The sequence below is a fragment of the Phasianus colchicus genome, chromosome 20 (genome assembly GCF_987193195.1).
Source record: "Phasianus colchicus chromosome 20, bPhaCol1.hap1.1, whole genome shotgun sequence".
NCBI lineage: Eukaryota > Metazoa > Chordata > Aves > Galliformes > Phasianidae > Phasianus > Phasianus colchicus.
Genome location: NC_143455.1, coordinates 7,484,440 through 7,501,649, shown reverse-complemented (window position 1 = coordinate 7,501,649; position 17,210 = coordinate 7,484,440). Strand labels below are relative to the sequence as shown.

At 41.9% G+C, this 17,210-nt stretch overlaps 1 protein-coding gene across 2 annotated transcripts; it reads left to right on the top strand.

Annotated features, from left to right (window-relative positions):
* The first annotated feature begins 645 nt into the window (after positions 1-645).
* PRKAR1A (protein kinase cAMP-dependent type I regulatory subunit alpha) lies at positions 646-16,740 on the top strand. 2 transcript variants are annotated; one of them, XM_031598844.2, is made up of 12 exons: positions 646-781; positions 1,475-1,538; positions 2,949-3,127; positions 8,010-8,183; positions 8,810-8,901; positions 9,224-9,285; positions 9,789-9,835; positions 10,496-10,654; positions 11,149-11,209; positions 11,490-11,611; positions 12,176-12,257; positions 14,294-16,740. In XM_031598844.2, exons 3-12 carry the CDS (start codon positions 2,951-2,953, stop codon positions 14,464-14,466), a joined length of 1,149 nt encoding a protein of 382 aa, XP_031454704.1. In that variant the 5' UTR covers positions 646-781; positions 1,475-1,538; positions 2,949-2,950; the 3' UTR covers positions 14,467-16,740. The 2 variants fall into 2 exon arrangements, with proteins under 2 accessions (XP_031454704.1, XP_031454705.1); XM_031598845.2 differs by lacking the exon at positions 1,475-1,538 and having other exon boundaries at positions 684-781.
* The last annotated feature ends 470 nt before the right edge of the window (positions 16,741-17,210 follow it).

Genomic DNA, 17,210 nt, shown 5'->3' with positions numbered 1-17,210 from the left:
CACACGATTAACAAGAGGAACCTCAGGTTGGCTCCTTTTAAAGCCGTCCTGCTCCCTTCATCACGCTGCCAGGTGAACTCCGACTCAGCAGAGGATCGCACCAAGGTAAAGCCGTACAGCAAACTCGTTTCCTCACGCTGCAGAACGGGTTTCACACACGGAGAGATCTTTGTTCCAGACGGGCCCCATCCCAGGCAGCAGCAGGACCTGGCGGAACAGCACTGCGCATTAACGGGCCCTCACCATTCAGCCCGCGATCAACTCAGCGTTTATTGTTAAACTCAGCGTTTATCGTAAGGCTTTCGGCTTAGTGCCGTAACATCCAGCCCCCCGGCTGCCCCATTATCCCATTAAGCCCCGTAGTGCAGGCCAAAGCGCGTCCCCCCGCGCCGTTCCGAGCGGGATTTCGCTCAACGCGAGCCCTTCACCCGCGCAACCCGCGCGACTCCGCCCCAGCGCCAGGCCGCGCTCGCAGCTCCGCCCGCACTGACACAGCGCTTCCCGCCCACGGGGCGGCCCCAGCCTGACGCCAGGCCCGCTCCCCTCCGCGGAGCGTCTTAAAGGCGACGCGGCAGCGAACGCCGTATCTCCGAGCGTAGCGCAGAACGGCGCTGTCCCTTTAAGGTTACCGCGGCGACGGCTCTGGGTGAGAGCGAGGCGCATTTACGTCACGCCGCGCGCTGATTGGTCGGACCCGTCGGTTTCCGGTGGGAGCCGCTGCCGTCTGTGAGGCCGAGGCGGGGCGGGGGCGCTGAGGGCCCGGCGGAGCCGCCCGCGCCAGGTGAGCGCCGGGTGCGGCCCGTGAGGGACACGGCGGGACCGGCCGCGGGGCGGTGGGGCCGAGCGGGGGAGGCTCGTGGCCTTGGGGGCGGGCCCGGCCGTAGGGAGCGGCCCTGCGGCCGGTACCGAAGCCCGGCTGTTCCCGCGGGCTGTAGGCCCCGCTGTTGAGGCTGCGCTGTGAGGGGCCGCGCGGGGCTCCGCGCTGGGAACGGCAGCGTTCAGACGATAAAAGGGAAGAAAAGGAAATCCACGCGGCCGTGGGGTTTGCTCCCAAACCTGCGGGGTGGGGCCTGGGGGGGGGGGCGGCGGCTGCGGGGCTGTGTGAGCAACGAGCGGCCCCCCCCGCGGCCACGGTTTCCGTGGGGCTCCTCGTTAGCGCTGACCTTCAGCGCGCTGTTATGGGAGCGAAAGGAGCGGCGGAAGGAAAGGCTTCCTTCAGTCGTTTTGAAGCCGTGCTCAGTGTTTGTGCGGTGTGTAACGCGTCTGCCCGGGGCTGGAACCTGTTGGAAGCGTTTGCGGCTCTGTGTTCGCTCCGTGCTTCCTGTAATCCCAGCGCAATTCCAAGGGGTGCGGTGTTACATCGCCTATTGCTGCCTGTGAAGCACACGGTGTGGCAGCTCGGTGACATGGCATCTCAACATTGCTTTGTCTGAAACCTTTTTTTTCCTTCCCCCCCCCCTTTCTCTTTCTAAAGCTGATCCTGAGATCGACGCTTCTCACTCAGTAGTCCTAAGCTGTTGTAGCTGTCTCTGTGCCAGGTAACTTTCTTTATGTTTCACCAAAAATGCCCTGAGAAATCATTTATTTCCTGTTCCTTTGGCTGTTTTATTAAAAAAAAAAAAAAAAAAGACTCAACATTGTTTTTACAAACACATGAATATATGTATAAATATACTAATGTAATTTTATAACATGAAAGATAAAAGAGAACGGACTTAAAGCTATTTTTTCAAAGCCTTGCAGCTGGCACTGTGATTTCAAAGTCTCCTTAAAGCCTGACAGTGTGACAGGTATGCCTCAGGGCACCCTCCTGATAATGCACAGAAGAAATATTTGGGGGATTGCAGTGTATTCATGAAGGTAGTTATAAAACAATTTAAATAAGGAGCTTTTTAAAAGAAATGCTTCTAATTCCCTAGTTGCCATTGATGGGCATCTGGTGAGCTGGCTTTAGTTTGACCTTAACTCATCTCACTTCCGAATGCTTGCAGTGCTTGCCTCTCAGGTTCCCACTTTCTGCCCACTGATCTCCTGATCATCACCACCTGACCCCTGGTTTCAACTGGGATAGAGCTAATCTTCACAGTAGCTGATATGGTGTTATGTTTTGGGTTTGGGAGGAAACCATTGTTGATAGCACACCAGTGTTATAGCCGTTACTGAGCAGTGCTTATGCTGAGCAAAGGCTGTTTCAGCTTCTCATGCTACCAGGCCACTGAGGGGCTGGGAGGGGACAGAATCAGGACAGCTGCCTCACCTGGCTGAAGTGATGTTCTGTACCACGTGGTGTCATACTTAGCAATAAAACTGGGGGAGTTGGCTGAAGGGGCAGTTGCTGCTTGGGGACAGACTGGGCATCGTGCAGCAGGTGGTGAGCAATTGCATTGTGCATCACTTGTTTTGTGTTTTTTGTTTGCTTTGTTGTCCCCCCCTTCATTTCTGTTACATTAAACTGTCTTTATCTAAATCCACAAGTTTTACTTTCCCCCACATTCTTCTTCCCCCAGGGAAGGGGGAACAAATAGCTGTGTGGTGCTTCAGCTTAAACCAAAGCACCCCATACAATTCTGTTTATGAAGTGATTCTTAAATCCAGAGAACAAATAGTAGGTTTAATCATCAGAAAGTTTAGATAAAAATCTTCCCTGACATTGAGTCCTCGCAGGGCTTGAATTGTTGAGGTTTTTTCAGCTCAATCAAATACACTTCTGCCTGTGTGTATGGAACACTCAGTTCTTATTTCTTCACAGGTGCTAAGTTCATAGTTTTTTCTTTCACACTTTAGCTTTGTTACTGATCTGAGATATGAAGATGACTTTATCCAGTGATGTCAGTAAGATGATAATGCAGTATGATTTTCCTTGAGGCAGTATAACATGTCAGACTATACTGAGCAGCACCATCTTCTTTTCCACTAGTTCTTTAACCTTCTCTTTCTCTTATTTTCAGCAATGGCAACTTCCAGCAGCAGCAGCAGTGAGGAGGAGCGCAGTCTTCGGGAATGTGAACTTTATGTCCAAAAACACAACATCCAGCAGCTTTTGAAGGATTGCATTGTGCAGCTGTGCACAGTGAGACCTGACCGACCCATGGGATTCCTCAGAGAATATTTTGAAAGATTGGAGAAGGTAAAAATAAGCACTGGGAGAGAAGGAGAGTGGAACAGCTGAAATTTGTACTGCTCAACTTGATTTAGTGGCTGAGCTTCCAGTTTGGCCCATGTTTGTGTTGGCTGTTTGGAAGTGGGCCTGATGCTTTTGGAGAACAAATGGCATTTTCTGTAGTTTTTTTCCTAGTGGCTTGTGGTATGAAAGCACCTCTTGCCTTACTTACCTTGTTGTGACAGAAGTAAACTGGTAGGGAGACTCGTCCACCTGGGATGCACATGGAATCCCAATCTAGTATTTACTCATAGAAGCTGATAGATAGGACACACGATCCTGTCTGTGGTCAGATGGTAACTGTGCTGTGTGACCCTGGTAGCTCCTGGCGATACACATTTGGTTTCTTCTGTTGAGGCAAATTGGTTACAAAGATTCAGGTACAGAACAGCAGCAGGCCAGTGGTAGTTATCCAAGCCTAGCTGAAATCAAATGGAAGCTCTTGTTTTCCTGATTTCTAAGAGAGCAAGCCTGTTCTCCATTATGTTTTGAGCTGAGTGTTACCGTTTTGTTGTGCCTCTCATTTTTCCTGAAGGTCTCTTTCTGTGATCTTGGGAATGAAAAGAGTTTTCATTTCAGTGCTCGTATTTGAATCAGTTTAACATCAATTTGAACAGTTTGTTGAATATAATAATATCTTAAGCTGATAGAAAATAATATGGTGTGAAAACCTGAGTTTTTGAAGGCTAATGCAGAAGAAAGATTAGCTATAACCACTGTACTCAGCACAGCTCGTTAGTAATTAATGTAGCTGTTTCCTTGGACAGCAGTCACTTGCAGGTGCTGCAATCCATCTTAAATGGGAACTGTACCTTTGTCCTTTTTTTTTTTTAATTCTAGGTAGTTATTAATTGTTGAAATAAATAATAATGCTATAGAAAGTGTAGGTATGGGTAGTAGAAATAGTCTTCTAATGGAAGTGCTTGTGATAGATACTAGAAGATGCTCGTATGTTGCAGACGTACCTCCTGTAGCTTGCTATGTGCTTGAGGAGCAATTTGCTTGTAAAATGCACAAGAACTCTGTAGTATTCCTTATTGTGTGGTAACATCTTGAACATGTTTCTTTTCAGAATCCCAGCAGCAGCCCAGATTGCAATCAGGTTCCTAAGAATCCTTAGTCCCCACCTTTTACTATGCCAGCTTTCCTGCCTTGTATTCTTGGGTTTCTAATACTGATACATTGTACAGTTTGGTGTATCAATGCTTGTGGTAACATTGCTTTAAAAACTATCAAAACTGTTATACTGCAGATAAGAGGTAGAACTTAGAATAAGCCGTAAGCAAAGACATGAAGGGACATAAAACAAGCATTTCAATTCTCTTCTGCAGCGGACTGATGTTCAGTGTGCAATAATTAGTTTTAAAGATAGCTTGTCTTTAAGGTCAGAGCTTGCCATCTCTCTCATCATGTGTATTTTGGAGATGAACAACTTTTTTTTTTCTGGTGCAAATAGGCTGTCCATGCACTCCATCAGCCTACAAGGAGGCTGAAAATAAAACTGGTTAGATAATGGTTTTCCCCTAAGATTACTCTTAAAGTTTTGTTTAAGGCCTTTTGTTACAAATAGTTTTGGCATGGGTTATATGTGCCAACTCATGCAGTTATAGCTGCCAGTGGAACTGTAGCCTCCTTATATTATTGAATATAAAAATTGCTACGTCTTTCTTGAGGTAGTTTCATAGTTCCGATAACATTAGCTGTGCTACTGTTACTAACCAGCTCTAACCTGGTACTTAGCTCCAGTCCAGCAAAAATGTTTGAAACAACATGTCTTCCAGGAGTGACATCTGCTCTGTTTTCATAAGGATAGAACAAGTTTCCCATCTACTTTTAAAATGTTACACTGAATGAAACTGAGGTTGAGGCAGAGGTTTTTTTTTAAGCTTTGATTGAGACTGAGTTCTGGAGGAACATCATTTAAAAATGAAGTGTGGGTTCTATTTTCTCTCCTGACAAGTCATCTCTTCCACCGAGCTGATTCACAGTCATGTTACTCACATACATTGAAGATGTTTAAACTTGCTGTTGAATTATTGCTCAGAAATATTAAAATTACTGCCTCTGAAGTAGTTACAATAGGAATTCGCGTGTCCTTTTCAGCTATGAAAGCTTTCATGTGAATTTTATCACTACACTCAGATAAAATAACATTTATACAATCAGTTTGTGGTGCACTATGGCTTCTGTTGGTTTTGCTTTGCAAACAGGGCTGATAACAGAAGTGCACGCTGACAGCTGGTAGCTACCTGGTGCTGAGCTTGGCTGGGTTCTGTAGTTGAAGCTGTGGAAACTTAATACAGGGATTGGTATTGCAGCCTGCCAGGTGGATTTGCAGCACGTGTGTTGGGCTTTGTGCAAAACTGAAATTAGGAAGCTGAAGATTGTTGTCTAAGTACTGTACCTGTTCCCCATCATCTGGCCTGCCTCTACAAATGCATACCTAAATATCCTTCAAGTTTAAGTGACTTGTTTTCGGGGAAAAAAAGGGTGGTGGAGAGCTGATATAAATTAAATACAAGTTAACCAGAAGAAATCGACTATTTCTGGAGTAATGTGGATGCCCCATCCCTGGAGGCATTCAAGGCCAGGCTGGATGTGGCTCTGGGCAGCCTGGTCTGGTGGTTGGAAACCCTGCATGTAGCAGGGGGTTGAAACTGCGTGATCATTGTGGTCCTTTTCAACTCAGGTCATTCAATGATTCTAATGACAACTACCAGATACTAGAGTGTATAGTGCACAAAATAATTCTGAAATCATAGTGGTCTTCGGTAGCTGAAAGAATTCAAACATGATGATGAGAAGCTCATTGTCTTAATGTTTTTTTTCTCATAAGTAATAATGCAAATGGACTTAAAAATGATTTCTTATCTGTCAGGAACAATGGAATGTACAGTTGTGGTCACTGACAATAAAATCTTTGTGTGAGCTGCTCTGTCAGCTAAGAGGTCAGGTTGAACATTTGGATGCAATAAGTAGGCTGGCTTTAGTAATAAACCTTTTAAGAATCCATGTTGTGGTTACAGATTATTTTCTTCAATATTTGCTTTAATTTTAAGAGCTTCTAAACTTGAACAAATACATTACCTCCCTCTGGTTAGATTCTAAGGTACCGGAAAGGAGCAGCTGTGACTTTTTGATCAGGGCCTGGTGCAACTTATCTCCAATCTAATGGTGTAATATAACACAGTTCAGTATAGGAATGATATAAGGTATATTTTAAAAACGTGAATGCATGGAAGGCTTCTGTAATGGAACCAGTGAGATTCCAGTGTGTCCCTTACTAATGGCACAGAGCTGTCTTGCAGTAATGTGGATGTGGTGATTTGTCTCATTAGGGGCAATCCTCTCCGTAGGTGTTTCAGCAGAATGTCCAGACTAGCTGAAACACTTGAATATTTTATCTTAGCCATGTGTAACCTCTGCATGTCCACGTGTCCTTGTTTTTAATGTAACAGCATTAGGTCTCAGAGCAGGCAGAAGTCAGCAGTTACATTTTCTCTCTGAGTGCAGTACTGTGATGTGCAGCTTCCTTGCTCAGTGCTGCTGAAGTGCTTCTGCCTCTGGCATTTGCAGGGTTTCAGTGTCTGTGTATCCTGTGTGATACTGGAAAAGTCACAGCAGGTGATGTTTGCTTTCTAAATAAGTGCCAAGGCTTTAAATATTCCTTGCCCCAGCAGTTGGAAATGTGGCACTATTTTGTTAATGAACACAAAGCAGGAAGCGCGGGGCGATTTGACGGATCGGTGCTCTTTGGTTATCTGAGAAGTATAAAATGTAAACTCACTGTAATGTTTAGCTGAGGTCCCTTTCCTCAAAGTGGTGGAGTTACACGTAGCCTCTGTGTACCTCCGGAGTGGGTTGTGGCAGCCAAGCTGCCTGACTGAGCTGGGGTGGACGGCTTTATCAAGGGCATGGGGACAAGCCTGGCTTTTATGTGCCTGGAGTCCTCAGAGAACAGATGACTCCTTGTTCTGTTAAAACATGTCCCCAAACCCTCTTTCCTTATGGCAGGGAGAAAGTCATTTGAGCTATTATGACTCAAATGTTTTGGCAGTGAGGTTAGCTTTTTTAAATACATATCTTAGTTAAGTAAGGTGAATCTTCTGGTATGTGAAAGGATCAAACCCCTGTGCATTTATGTGGCTAGAATTCACTTTATTCCAAGTGTGCTGGCTTTCCCCAGTATGAGCACAACACAACCCAGGAAACAGCTGTGGGAAATAAGGAACATGTCTAGCATTGTACACAGCTGACAGATCTGTGGTTTGAGGGAAGATACTGTTTGGCCTTTAGCATCCTTTCTGCACCTCTTCTGTAAGCTGCATTTGTGTTTCTTTCTCCTAAAATAACCCATGGTTACAAAGCATCGAGTTGGTCCATGACTTCACCTTGTTTCAAAAGCTTCTCTTATAACAGGGATTTCAGAGGAGTTGTTTTTCTGTCCTTCAAAGGAATAAAAGGCTTAACACTCTGCGGCTCAGGGAATGAACTGCTGTGTGCACTCTTGGGAAAATGGCTTTTTCTTTTGCAGGTTTTTTTCATTGCTTATTGAATATGTTAGTGGAAAGTAGAGTCAAATTGTTTGTGCTTCTCAAGTTAATTAACTGTTAGTATAATTTGTTAAAATAAACACCATTGTGATGTGAATGTTAGGAAAGGCTTATCTTCTGTCTACTTCAGTAAGGCATTTGATCATGCTAGCTGTAATCTCCTGCTTGCCTTAATGTGAGAGTAATAGGACACAGGACGCTCCCTTTCACTGGAGGGCTAAATTGAAATATGATATGTAACTGCTTTTTTCCTTTACTGGATTATGTGACACAAATATCTCTTCTTTCCTGTTTAGGAGGAAACAAAACAGTTGTTAAACCAACAGAAGTCTGGTTCACGCTCAGACTCACGGGAGGATGAAATCTCTCCTCCTCCTCCTATGAACCCTGTGGTCAAGGGTCGAAGAAGACGTGGGGCCATCAGTGCAGAAGTCTATACAGAGGAGGATGCTGCATCTTATGTTAGAAAGGTGCTCTAATTTTTTTCCTTTAATGTTGCCAAGAGTTGCACATTCAATCAGACTACTATCTAAGACTACTTAATATCCAGTATATTAAGTAACGCTAAGCCTGTAGCCTGTTATGTAGTGTGATAACAGTAAAATTCAGACTTGTGTGGATAGCTCTTCAGTTTGTCATGCAGATAAACCATTTTTACACAGTTTTGATCTTTTCCTCTGAAGTAGTGTGTGTGTATATATATTCACACGCACATATTTATATGTATTTGTAATACATGCACACAGAGTGCTTCTAGCAGCTGCAGCAGTATTAGGTTTAGCCCAGAGGCAGAACTGCTATTCTTAGGGAAATAAGTTGAACACATACTTGCAATTGTGAAAAGAAACTACAAACTTAACATGGAATTATGTTCTTACAGTTACATAGAATCAATGTTTTATTTACCTTCTGTATAAACTAGCTGTAAATGTTGACTGTATTTGTTTCTTAGATCTAGAGTGCTTGAAAGAATTGGAAAGACTCAGGATCTGTAGCAATTTGAGTGATTTGTTAGTCCTGGATAGTGCAGAAAATTTTCTTTTGAAATCGAGTCAGTTACTTTTTCTGATTTTTTTTTTTTTTTTTTTTATCCTAGGTTATTCCAAAAGATTATAAAACTATGGCTGCATTGGCAAAAGCTATTGAGAAGAATGTGCTGTTTGCCCATCTTGATGATAATGAGAGAAGGTAGGAATAAATCTTTGAAGTCTTAAAAGTATAGTAAAATGCAAAGGTAGAAGTTACAACTTGCATCTAACTTTGCATTTTGTAGTAAAATACAAAGTTGCCTAGCCTGTTTACAACAGTCAGTGTAACCATAAAGAGATGACTAGAAAAGTTGGTTGGTTGAGATTGGAGATGTACGAATGCATGCACAGTATCACAGAATAGTTGGAGTTGGAAGGGACCTTTAAGATCATCTAGTTCCAACACTGCAGCAGGGGCACCTTCCACTAGATTAAGTTGCTGTGTGTGTTGCAGTTGTCTAATTTTGGTATCCTTCTTTCAGTGACATCTTTGATGCAATGTTCCCCGTCACTTACATTGCAGGCGAGACTGTCATACAGCAAGGCAAGTGACAGTGCTTACATTGATAAATGTTTGAGATGGTGGGCAGGCTCTTGTTAGTGTGCTGCTTTGGAAGAAAAAACCCTCTCTGGATGCAGTGACCCTTTCTTGTCATGTTAACTGAAGTACAGCTCGTGCTCTAAAGTAAGGAGTGGAGGAGTTGTGGGAATATTGTGTTTCATCAGATGTTATCTGTTGGAAAGATTGTGATTTAATGACTCTGTAGAATACTTCATGACAATTTTTGGATCCAATATGCCTTTCCATCATTCTTAGAAATGTGGCTGATGTACTGCATACCAGTAGCTGTCCTTTTTCACAGGACTGAGAGTGTGAAATGAACAAAATGTGGTATTTCACCCTCCCAGCTGTGCAAAATGTCTCTGCCAACCTCATTACATTCTGCACTTGAAAGCTGGCAGACATGCTGGGTTTGTAGAAGTATATTTGCCTAGCTTTACCTTTTTTTTTGGTGTATTTAATTTTTGATTTTTTTCTTTTTTTAGGTGATGAAGGTGATAACTTCTACGTTGTTGATCAAGGAGAAATGGATGTAAGCATTATTGGTAGTTTATTAATGATGCATTCACTTCTAGCACAAGAGTAGCATGGTGTTCATAGGCCCCTCTTACATGTCTTTCCTTTATCAACTTTTCTCTTAAGAAGTTTGAACTTGTAGAAGCTAATTTTGCTTTGGAGCTGTTTTGCTCTTTATTGATTCTTCAATCTGACTGCAGAGACTATGAATTGTGTTTAAGATAAATTATTCAGATGTTAATAAAGTACTAATACTTCACAAGTTTAGAATCTAGGTAAGGTGTGGGACAGGCTTTAAGAATGACAGCCCTTTTTATTTTCTAATCCAAATCATCCATAGCTTTCTATGCAATTTTATGACAGCTTCTTGAAAGTCCTTTCAAGTCCTTTGTGTTTCATTGAGGCTTCTTGAGATTTCATTTCCTACCCAAAGGTCTTTGGGTCTGCATCTCTAATCTCTGTGCACATGATGTGGGCAGCAGACTCTGTCAGTGGAAATAAAGCTTGTGATGGGGTTTGGGGTTGGGTGTGAAGTGTTAGTCAAAGTGGATTATTTCAGGATTTCACTATGTAGAGGTGAGAATTTCCCTACATTATAAAGGAAATACAGGGTAGTGGGAGCATCACATCACTTTCTTTGACCAGCATTCCAGACACTGTGTGCTTTGGCTTTCAGGTTTATGTGAACAATGAGTGGGCAACCAGTGTTGGTGAAGGTGGAAGCTTTGGAGAGCTTGCCCTTATATATGGAACTCCTCGTGCAGCAACTGTCAAAGCGAAGACAAATGTGAAGTTGTGGGGCATTGACAGAGATAGCTACAGAAGGATCTTGATGGCAAGTATTTGTCTAGCTGGTGTGTGGTTTACACCAGTGACTCAAGTAGCTGTCTACTAACCTGCAGTTACGCTTTTGCTTTTACCCTTCAGTCAACTTCTGTTGGTTACTTGACCTTCTGTCTGTGCTTGTGTTTTTGTTGGAGTTGTTTATACAAAATCCTGTTTTATGTCTTGTGCAATCAGAGAACTTATCATTCAGGATGTACTTATCAGGAATGTGGCAGGGGGAATCTTGCTTTAGTGAAGAAATCGATTCCTGTGCTACCTATGAGGTGTAGCTCTCTGGATTGAAAATATACCACCTCCTGGTTAAATTGTCACTTAGTCTTTTGTGGGCTTGGGCTGTGTGGGATGGGATGTCACATATCAGGTGAAGCTGTATATTTTTATATTGAATTTCATTTGAAGTTGATATCAAATGAGAACTAGACAAAAAAAAAAACCACCATTTTTTTGTGGTTTCATTTTGTGCTTTTTCTTTTTTTTTCGTAGGGGAGTACTTTAAGAAAGAGAAAGATGTATGAGGAATTCCTTAGTAAAGTGTCTATATTGGGTAAGTACGAAAATATTGTTCCGAAGTGGAATAAATTGCCATATTACCATTAAGCTGTTACTCAGCATTATTATGATTACAGGCTATTGTGGTAATGTGTTAAACAGACTGCAAAGTCTGTATTGCTGTTCTGCATCATTCAGAAATAATTGTAATTGAAGTCTTGATATGCAGTGCCCAACTGCAGCTGTAAATATGCTGTCTTGTCTGTAAGGATGGAGGAAAGAGTGTGGTTTGTACTTCGAAAAGACAACCTATTAATGAACACTTAACTCTCTAGAATCTCTGGACAAGTGGGAGCGCCTTACTGTAGCTGATGCATTAGAACCGGTACAGTTTGAGGATGGGCAAAAGATTGTGGTCCAGGGAGAGCCAGGAGATGAGTTCTTCATTATCTTGGAGGTAAGCAGGACTAAAATCAAAACCTTGTAAGTTTGTCTATGTTTTTAACATTGTTTATTCTGCCCCTAAATAGGTACTCAGAGAAAAATGAAATGTTGGAATGTACTTCTAGAGAATTCCTCATGAGATATAATCTTGCTGGGCATGCAAAAGCTTATATTTAGTTTTGCTATTTTTATAAATGGTAATTCCAGGAAAAAAAAACTGTTTCTGGCTTAAACTGTTTATCCTGTTTGGGAGAGTAAAGACACATGTTACTAGATTGCTAGTAATATCCTGCTAGTGGTATTGTTATCTTCTCCTTTTGCAATCTGTACTGTAATATTGGTGCAAGAAAAATGGGAAGAGATCAGTGCTGCAGAAAGTAAATACCCAAGATGATTTAAGCTTAAAGAAGAAGGAAGGTCAGTTGTTCTTATGGAGCAATCTGTGAACTATGCATGAACTGTGTTTTTTAAAGACTGACATCGTAACAGTTATTTCTGCAAAGCAACTGATTCTGGAATTCAGTAATTGAAGTGATAGCAGAAATTCCAATTGTCTAATTGCTGTGGTTCATTAAAGGGCACAGCTGCAGTGTTACAACGTCGATCAGAAAATGAAGAATTTGTTGAAGTGGGAAGACTGGCACCTTCTGATTATTTTGGTAAGTTTTGTAGTGACAACAGTGGTGCCATATACCACTGTCAGTGTTTAACTTGTGGTGATGACTGCTGTGGGTGACAGTGATGGGATGAATTTGCTTAGTCACTGTTTTGTCTGATTCATGTGGTTCACTCAGTGTCAGTCACTTAACAGGCATGCACACCTGAATGTCATAGAAAAGTGGTAGTTGTAGAATGTTGCTATTTGGAAGGATGATGATTTGGTCTGACTTCCCTACAGCAATTTGTGTCCAGGGATGGAAATCCCACTGTCTCACTTAAAGCCTTCCCCTGTGAAGATGAAACAGACCAGTTCCTCCAGCAACTCTCTGTACAGCCTGTGCTGCAGTCCCATAACCATCTGCGTGGCACTGCTGGACTTGTTTCATGCCAGCATCCTGCACTGGGAAGCTTAAGACTGGGCGCAGTACTTGGTGCAAATCAGGGTCTCTTCTGCCTTCTGTTGAAGGTATTTTTATTAAGCTAAAAGTTACATGATAGAGAAACTGCTTTGGCTTGAAAAAGCCTATATGTGCTAGCAAAAAAATAAAAAAAAAAGCTAAGTTCCTAATGCACACTGATCTATTTGATCACAAGTAAGGACTGGACATGTATGCTCACAGGGCATTCTTGGAGAATAATGTAACAGTGTATAACAGGATATTCCTGACTGCCTCATTTTAGGTTCAGAAGAACAATGCCTTGAAGCTCTCAAGCAAAGCTTCTTCAAAAGAGAATTAATCTTTTCCCACCCCTTCAAATCTGTTGAGAACCAACTATTTAATATTTTAAAACTTCCCTCTTTCAGAAAACAAAAAGGCTAATTTTTTCTTCCTTCAGATTTAAAATGTCCTCTCATTATTTTTTTGAGCTGTCCTCTTGCAAAAGTCTTCTGGTTGTCTGTTCAGTGTTTGTAGGTGATGTAATCAACAAATACTCTATTTCAAGGCCTGAAGGGGGCTGTGCTCAGGAGTGCCCTGGTAGTGTTCAACCTGGCCAGAGGTTTGCTTAGCTCAGTACCTGGTGCTAGATGTTTGTTCTACCTACGTCAAACGTTGGTCTCTTCCAGTCTTTCCCTTGATATGTATATCCTTGAATTTCCTACTGCTACACTGAATGTTATCCTGTTGTTGTGTTCAGGTGTTGCAGAGCTGTCCCTGAGGCTTTAAGCCTCCCTTAGAACCTACTTACTCCTTTTGCAAGCCTGTGTTTTGGAGGCTGACAGGTTTGAGGTTTTAATTGGCACCGAGGAAGTTTTCTACTTTCTTTTGAACATCCCTTCTGGTAATACAGGCAGATTTATTCTCTGAGGATCCCTGCATTCTTTCCTTAGTCCTGAACATGAGTGTAACCTGTTCAACTGCTTAAAAACAAATCAACCCAAAAGTTGATGCGGTGACTTCATGCTCATTGCTAGGATTGTTAGGCATAGCTGTTACCACCAAAGGGAACAATGGCTTGAAGAAAACTTAATTTCAAAATATGTTGTTCAGCAGTTGTTTCAAATGCATGTTACAAAGTTTTTGACGTGCTTGTGTGTAACTTATGAAGTGGGAATCCCAGACTTGAGATCCTCATTCTACCACCCAATGGCAAGGTAGGGTTCTTAATTCTGGCTAGGTATTGGTCAAAAGCTTCTGTCTTGTGCACTGAGGTTATTATTTGAATAATAATGGTCTTGTCTCGAGCGTCATAGAAGTTTGAATTGATCAGCAAAATGTCTTACATATTAGAAAAATGGCTGCTTGCTAAGGAAAGTTACATAGTTAACTGAGATGCGACCCTTTTTGAAATAGGGAAAATACTGAAACAGAGATTTCTGAATAATTAAAAAAAAGAATAGCACATAAAGCTGTTTTTTTTTTATGCTGGCTGTACTATTGCTTGTAATATACCTGCATAAACATTAATTCTGATAAATGTTAAGACCTGAATTAACTTTGGTTCAATTCCTGCAGCGGTTTGAAATACAGCGGGGTGACGTGTGACTCTTTGCACCTTGATTTGTAACGCTGTTCCCGTTCTCCCGTTGCTCTAGGTGAAATAGCTCTGTTGATGAACCGTCCCCGTGCTGCCACAGTTGTTGCTCGTGGCCTGTTGAAATGTGTAAAGCTTGATCGACCCCGATTTGAACGTGTCCTGGGTCCGTGCTCAGATATTCTCAAGCGAAACATCCAGCAGTACAACAGTTTTGTATCGCTGTCTGTCTGAAGCCTTCCTCCCTCTCAGCAACATGCTTCACGAACGCAGACTGCTTTATTACCCTTGTGCAGAGCCACATGGCCACTGGCATTTGCAGCTTTCTGTCTGTTTAAAAAAAAAAAAAAGCTTTTCATAGTACTATTTTTAATTTAGAGCATATTAGTTCTGTGCTCTCTGTCCCATTAAATACATAGGAAAAAGTTCTATGGACATGTTTGCTGTTACAGCTTCTCTCTGTGCAACTGTGTCCAACTCGGGCAAATACAGCAAACACAGCCTTGCTTTACTGAAGGAGAGATCTCCAGGCACTGTGCCAATTGCCATAGAATAAGGAGGTAAAAGGGTGTGGGGGGGAATTTCAAGGTGTTTCTTAAATCATTGGACAGACTTTAAGGCTGTAGTCCTAACCTGCTGTATTTCTTTCCAAATGAGAATTGCCCATGTAACTGAGCTTCTTGGGGCTTGGGGTTTTCTTTATAATTTTCTGGGTACTGTAATCCTGGGTTCAATCGTGAGGCATCAGCTGCTAAGAAAGCCACAGTTGGAATTTAACAGTTTAATTGTTCCTGTGTTTGCTGGTTTAAGGTTGCTTATGTTGTCAAGTGTAAATCAAAGCTTTCAAGGTTAATAGTTCAGGTGAACTACTGCAGTTGTTACTTAATTTGCTGATTTGCCGCAACTGATTCTTTCCTTGTTCTTTCTTCAGTGATAGATTGCCCTGAACTTCCTGTTCAAAGTGGCAAGAACCAAATGTTCCATACAATGCCTAACTTTGGGCTCAAGTACATGGACATAGGGATGGTGCAGCCGCCAGGTGTTAGTCATGCACAGGTACTACACTGGTGCAGAAATTGGAAGCAAACTTCTCATTTCCCTTGCGTGCTTTGTATTCCCCAGTTGACTTTTTTTTTTTTTAAATGCTCATCAGTTCACGTGTCCCTTTGATTCCAGGGAAATTTAAACTTTGAAGTATTGATGGGCAGCATTAGTTGCAGGGTGCTGGCCCATAGAGATGCCATGATGCTTAGTGGAGACTGCAAGGCAGGAAACGTGCCTCGCTTTAATGTTTTAATTTTCCTGCAACACTCATTTTAAGTTTGTTTGTTTTTAAAGCAACTCATAATTTTAAAAAAGGATAATTAGGAGTCTAGTTTAAATACAAAAGGCTTATTCTCTTTCCATACTTACCCGATTGACACGACGCATTTCATACACTTTTTTTTTCCTCCCAAGTTCAATATGTTGTGGAGTCTTAAACGTATTTCAGTATTTTCCAGCTTTGTGTTGCATCGTTCTGTGTGCACCAATACTTCCCAGAGGTTTGTACTGAATTCCACGGTTCAATAATGGTAGGCAATTTTTAAGGTTTCCTTTAACCTGTAATTTATATCCAGTAGTGTAGGTTTGTATTTGGGAGTGACAGCAAGCGGTTTTGCGTTTATGGGGCAACTGCTTCTCAAGATGGAGCCCTCATTTAATTTCCTTTCCGAGATGATATGGATTCAAATCCAACAGGCTTTCTCCCAGGCGTGTCAAGAAGAGCCTGCTAATTGATGCAAAGTAATTTTGAGGGTGTCGGGCTTTTACAAAAGGGTATTTCCAAACCTGAAATCCCAGTGGTGGGATTTAAACGCTCATGGTTTGAGTTCTGTCTTCACAAGAAATTGAGAAGACTGCTTCTGCCGGAGTCCTTAAGGAGTAAGCAAATGCTACTTTTATTTTTTAATTATTTTTTTTTGTAAAACTGTTTTCTTCAGTTTTGGATCTATCCAGGTTTTTCCTTCATTCTGTGTTCATGTTACTTTAAAGCACCAAAAACTGTGTAAACTAGTTAGAGCTCCACACAAAAGTGCACATTTTTTTATATAAGGCTTTCTAATCAAGTTTCACTACTGCATCTTTTTAGCTTGCTGTTTACTCCCTTTTGTAGTTTTACCTACAAGATTTTAAGATAAATCAGCTAAGTCTGAGTTAAATATTAATCACAGTTGTAGCTTTACCTTTGTGTGCAATTTAAATATGTTTGAAACCACAATTGGCATAGTTTTGCCTTAGTTAACATTTGGGGCTTTAGAAGTAATTTTTGCTAGTCCACCTTTAGCGAATTTATAAAGTCTATTGCCCTAGAAAGCTATAGTCAACCAGAGGACCATTTTTGTATTGTTACCTGACTATATAAGTCTGATTTACTGTATGTGCTAATATATTATATTATATTCCTTTTGTTATAGATTGTCCTAATGGCAGGTAAAGCAATAAAATGATTTAAATTCTTAAATGCAATCAGTCTCTTTTTTTTCCCACCCCTATTTTTATGTTTTCCTTCACCTTCAGAGGATGAATTGCCAATAAACTGGTGGTAAATGAAGAAACTTAAGGGCTCTCTGCAAACTGGAGGTTTGAGTTCCAGTCCTTGATCATAGCACAGCTGAGCCTTCCCCTCTGGGACTGAGTGTGTCATGTGCACAAAAAATCACCAGTAGAGGGAGATGCAACTTTGGGAATAGAACATCCCATACTGGAACAACTGCAGGTGGTGCATGCTGAGAGAGTGAGTTAAATCCTTTCGTTTTAATCTATTATCTGCTCACAAGAGTACATGGGAGAAAAAAGAAAAGGCCTGTAAGCCTGCTGCTGTTGAGAATTCTGTTTGATTGAGGCTATCTAAAATGTGCTTAGGTGAAAGCTGGAAGTGGAAGGACGTGGCTGAATCAAGATGGACTGAAGGAGCCTGCTGGGCTGGGTTTTTTGTC

Coding starts and splice junctions, on each gene's coding strand:
- PRKAR1A (XM_031598844.2), top strand. CDS start 2,951: ATGGCAACTTCCAGCAGCAGCAGCAGTGAGGAGGAGCGCAGTCTTCGG. Junction 8,184..8,809: donor CTGCATCTTATGTTAGAAAG/GTGCTCTAATTT, acceptor TTTTTATCCTAG/GTTATTCCAAAAGATTATAA. Junction 10,655..11,148: donor GCTACAGAAGGATCTTGATG/GCAAGTATTTGT, acceptor TTTTTTTCGTAG/GGGAGTACTTTAAGAAAGAG.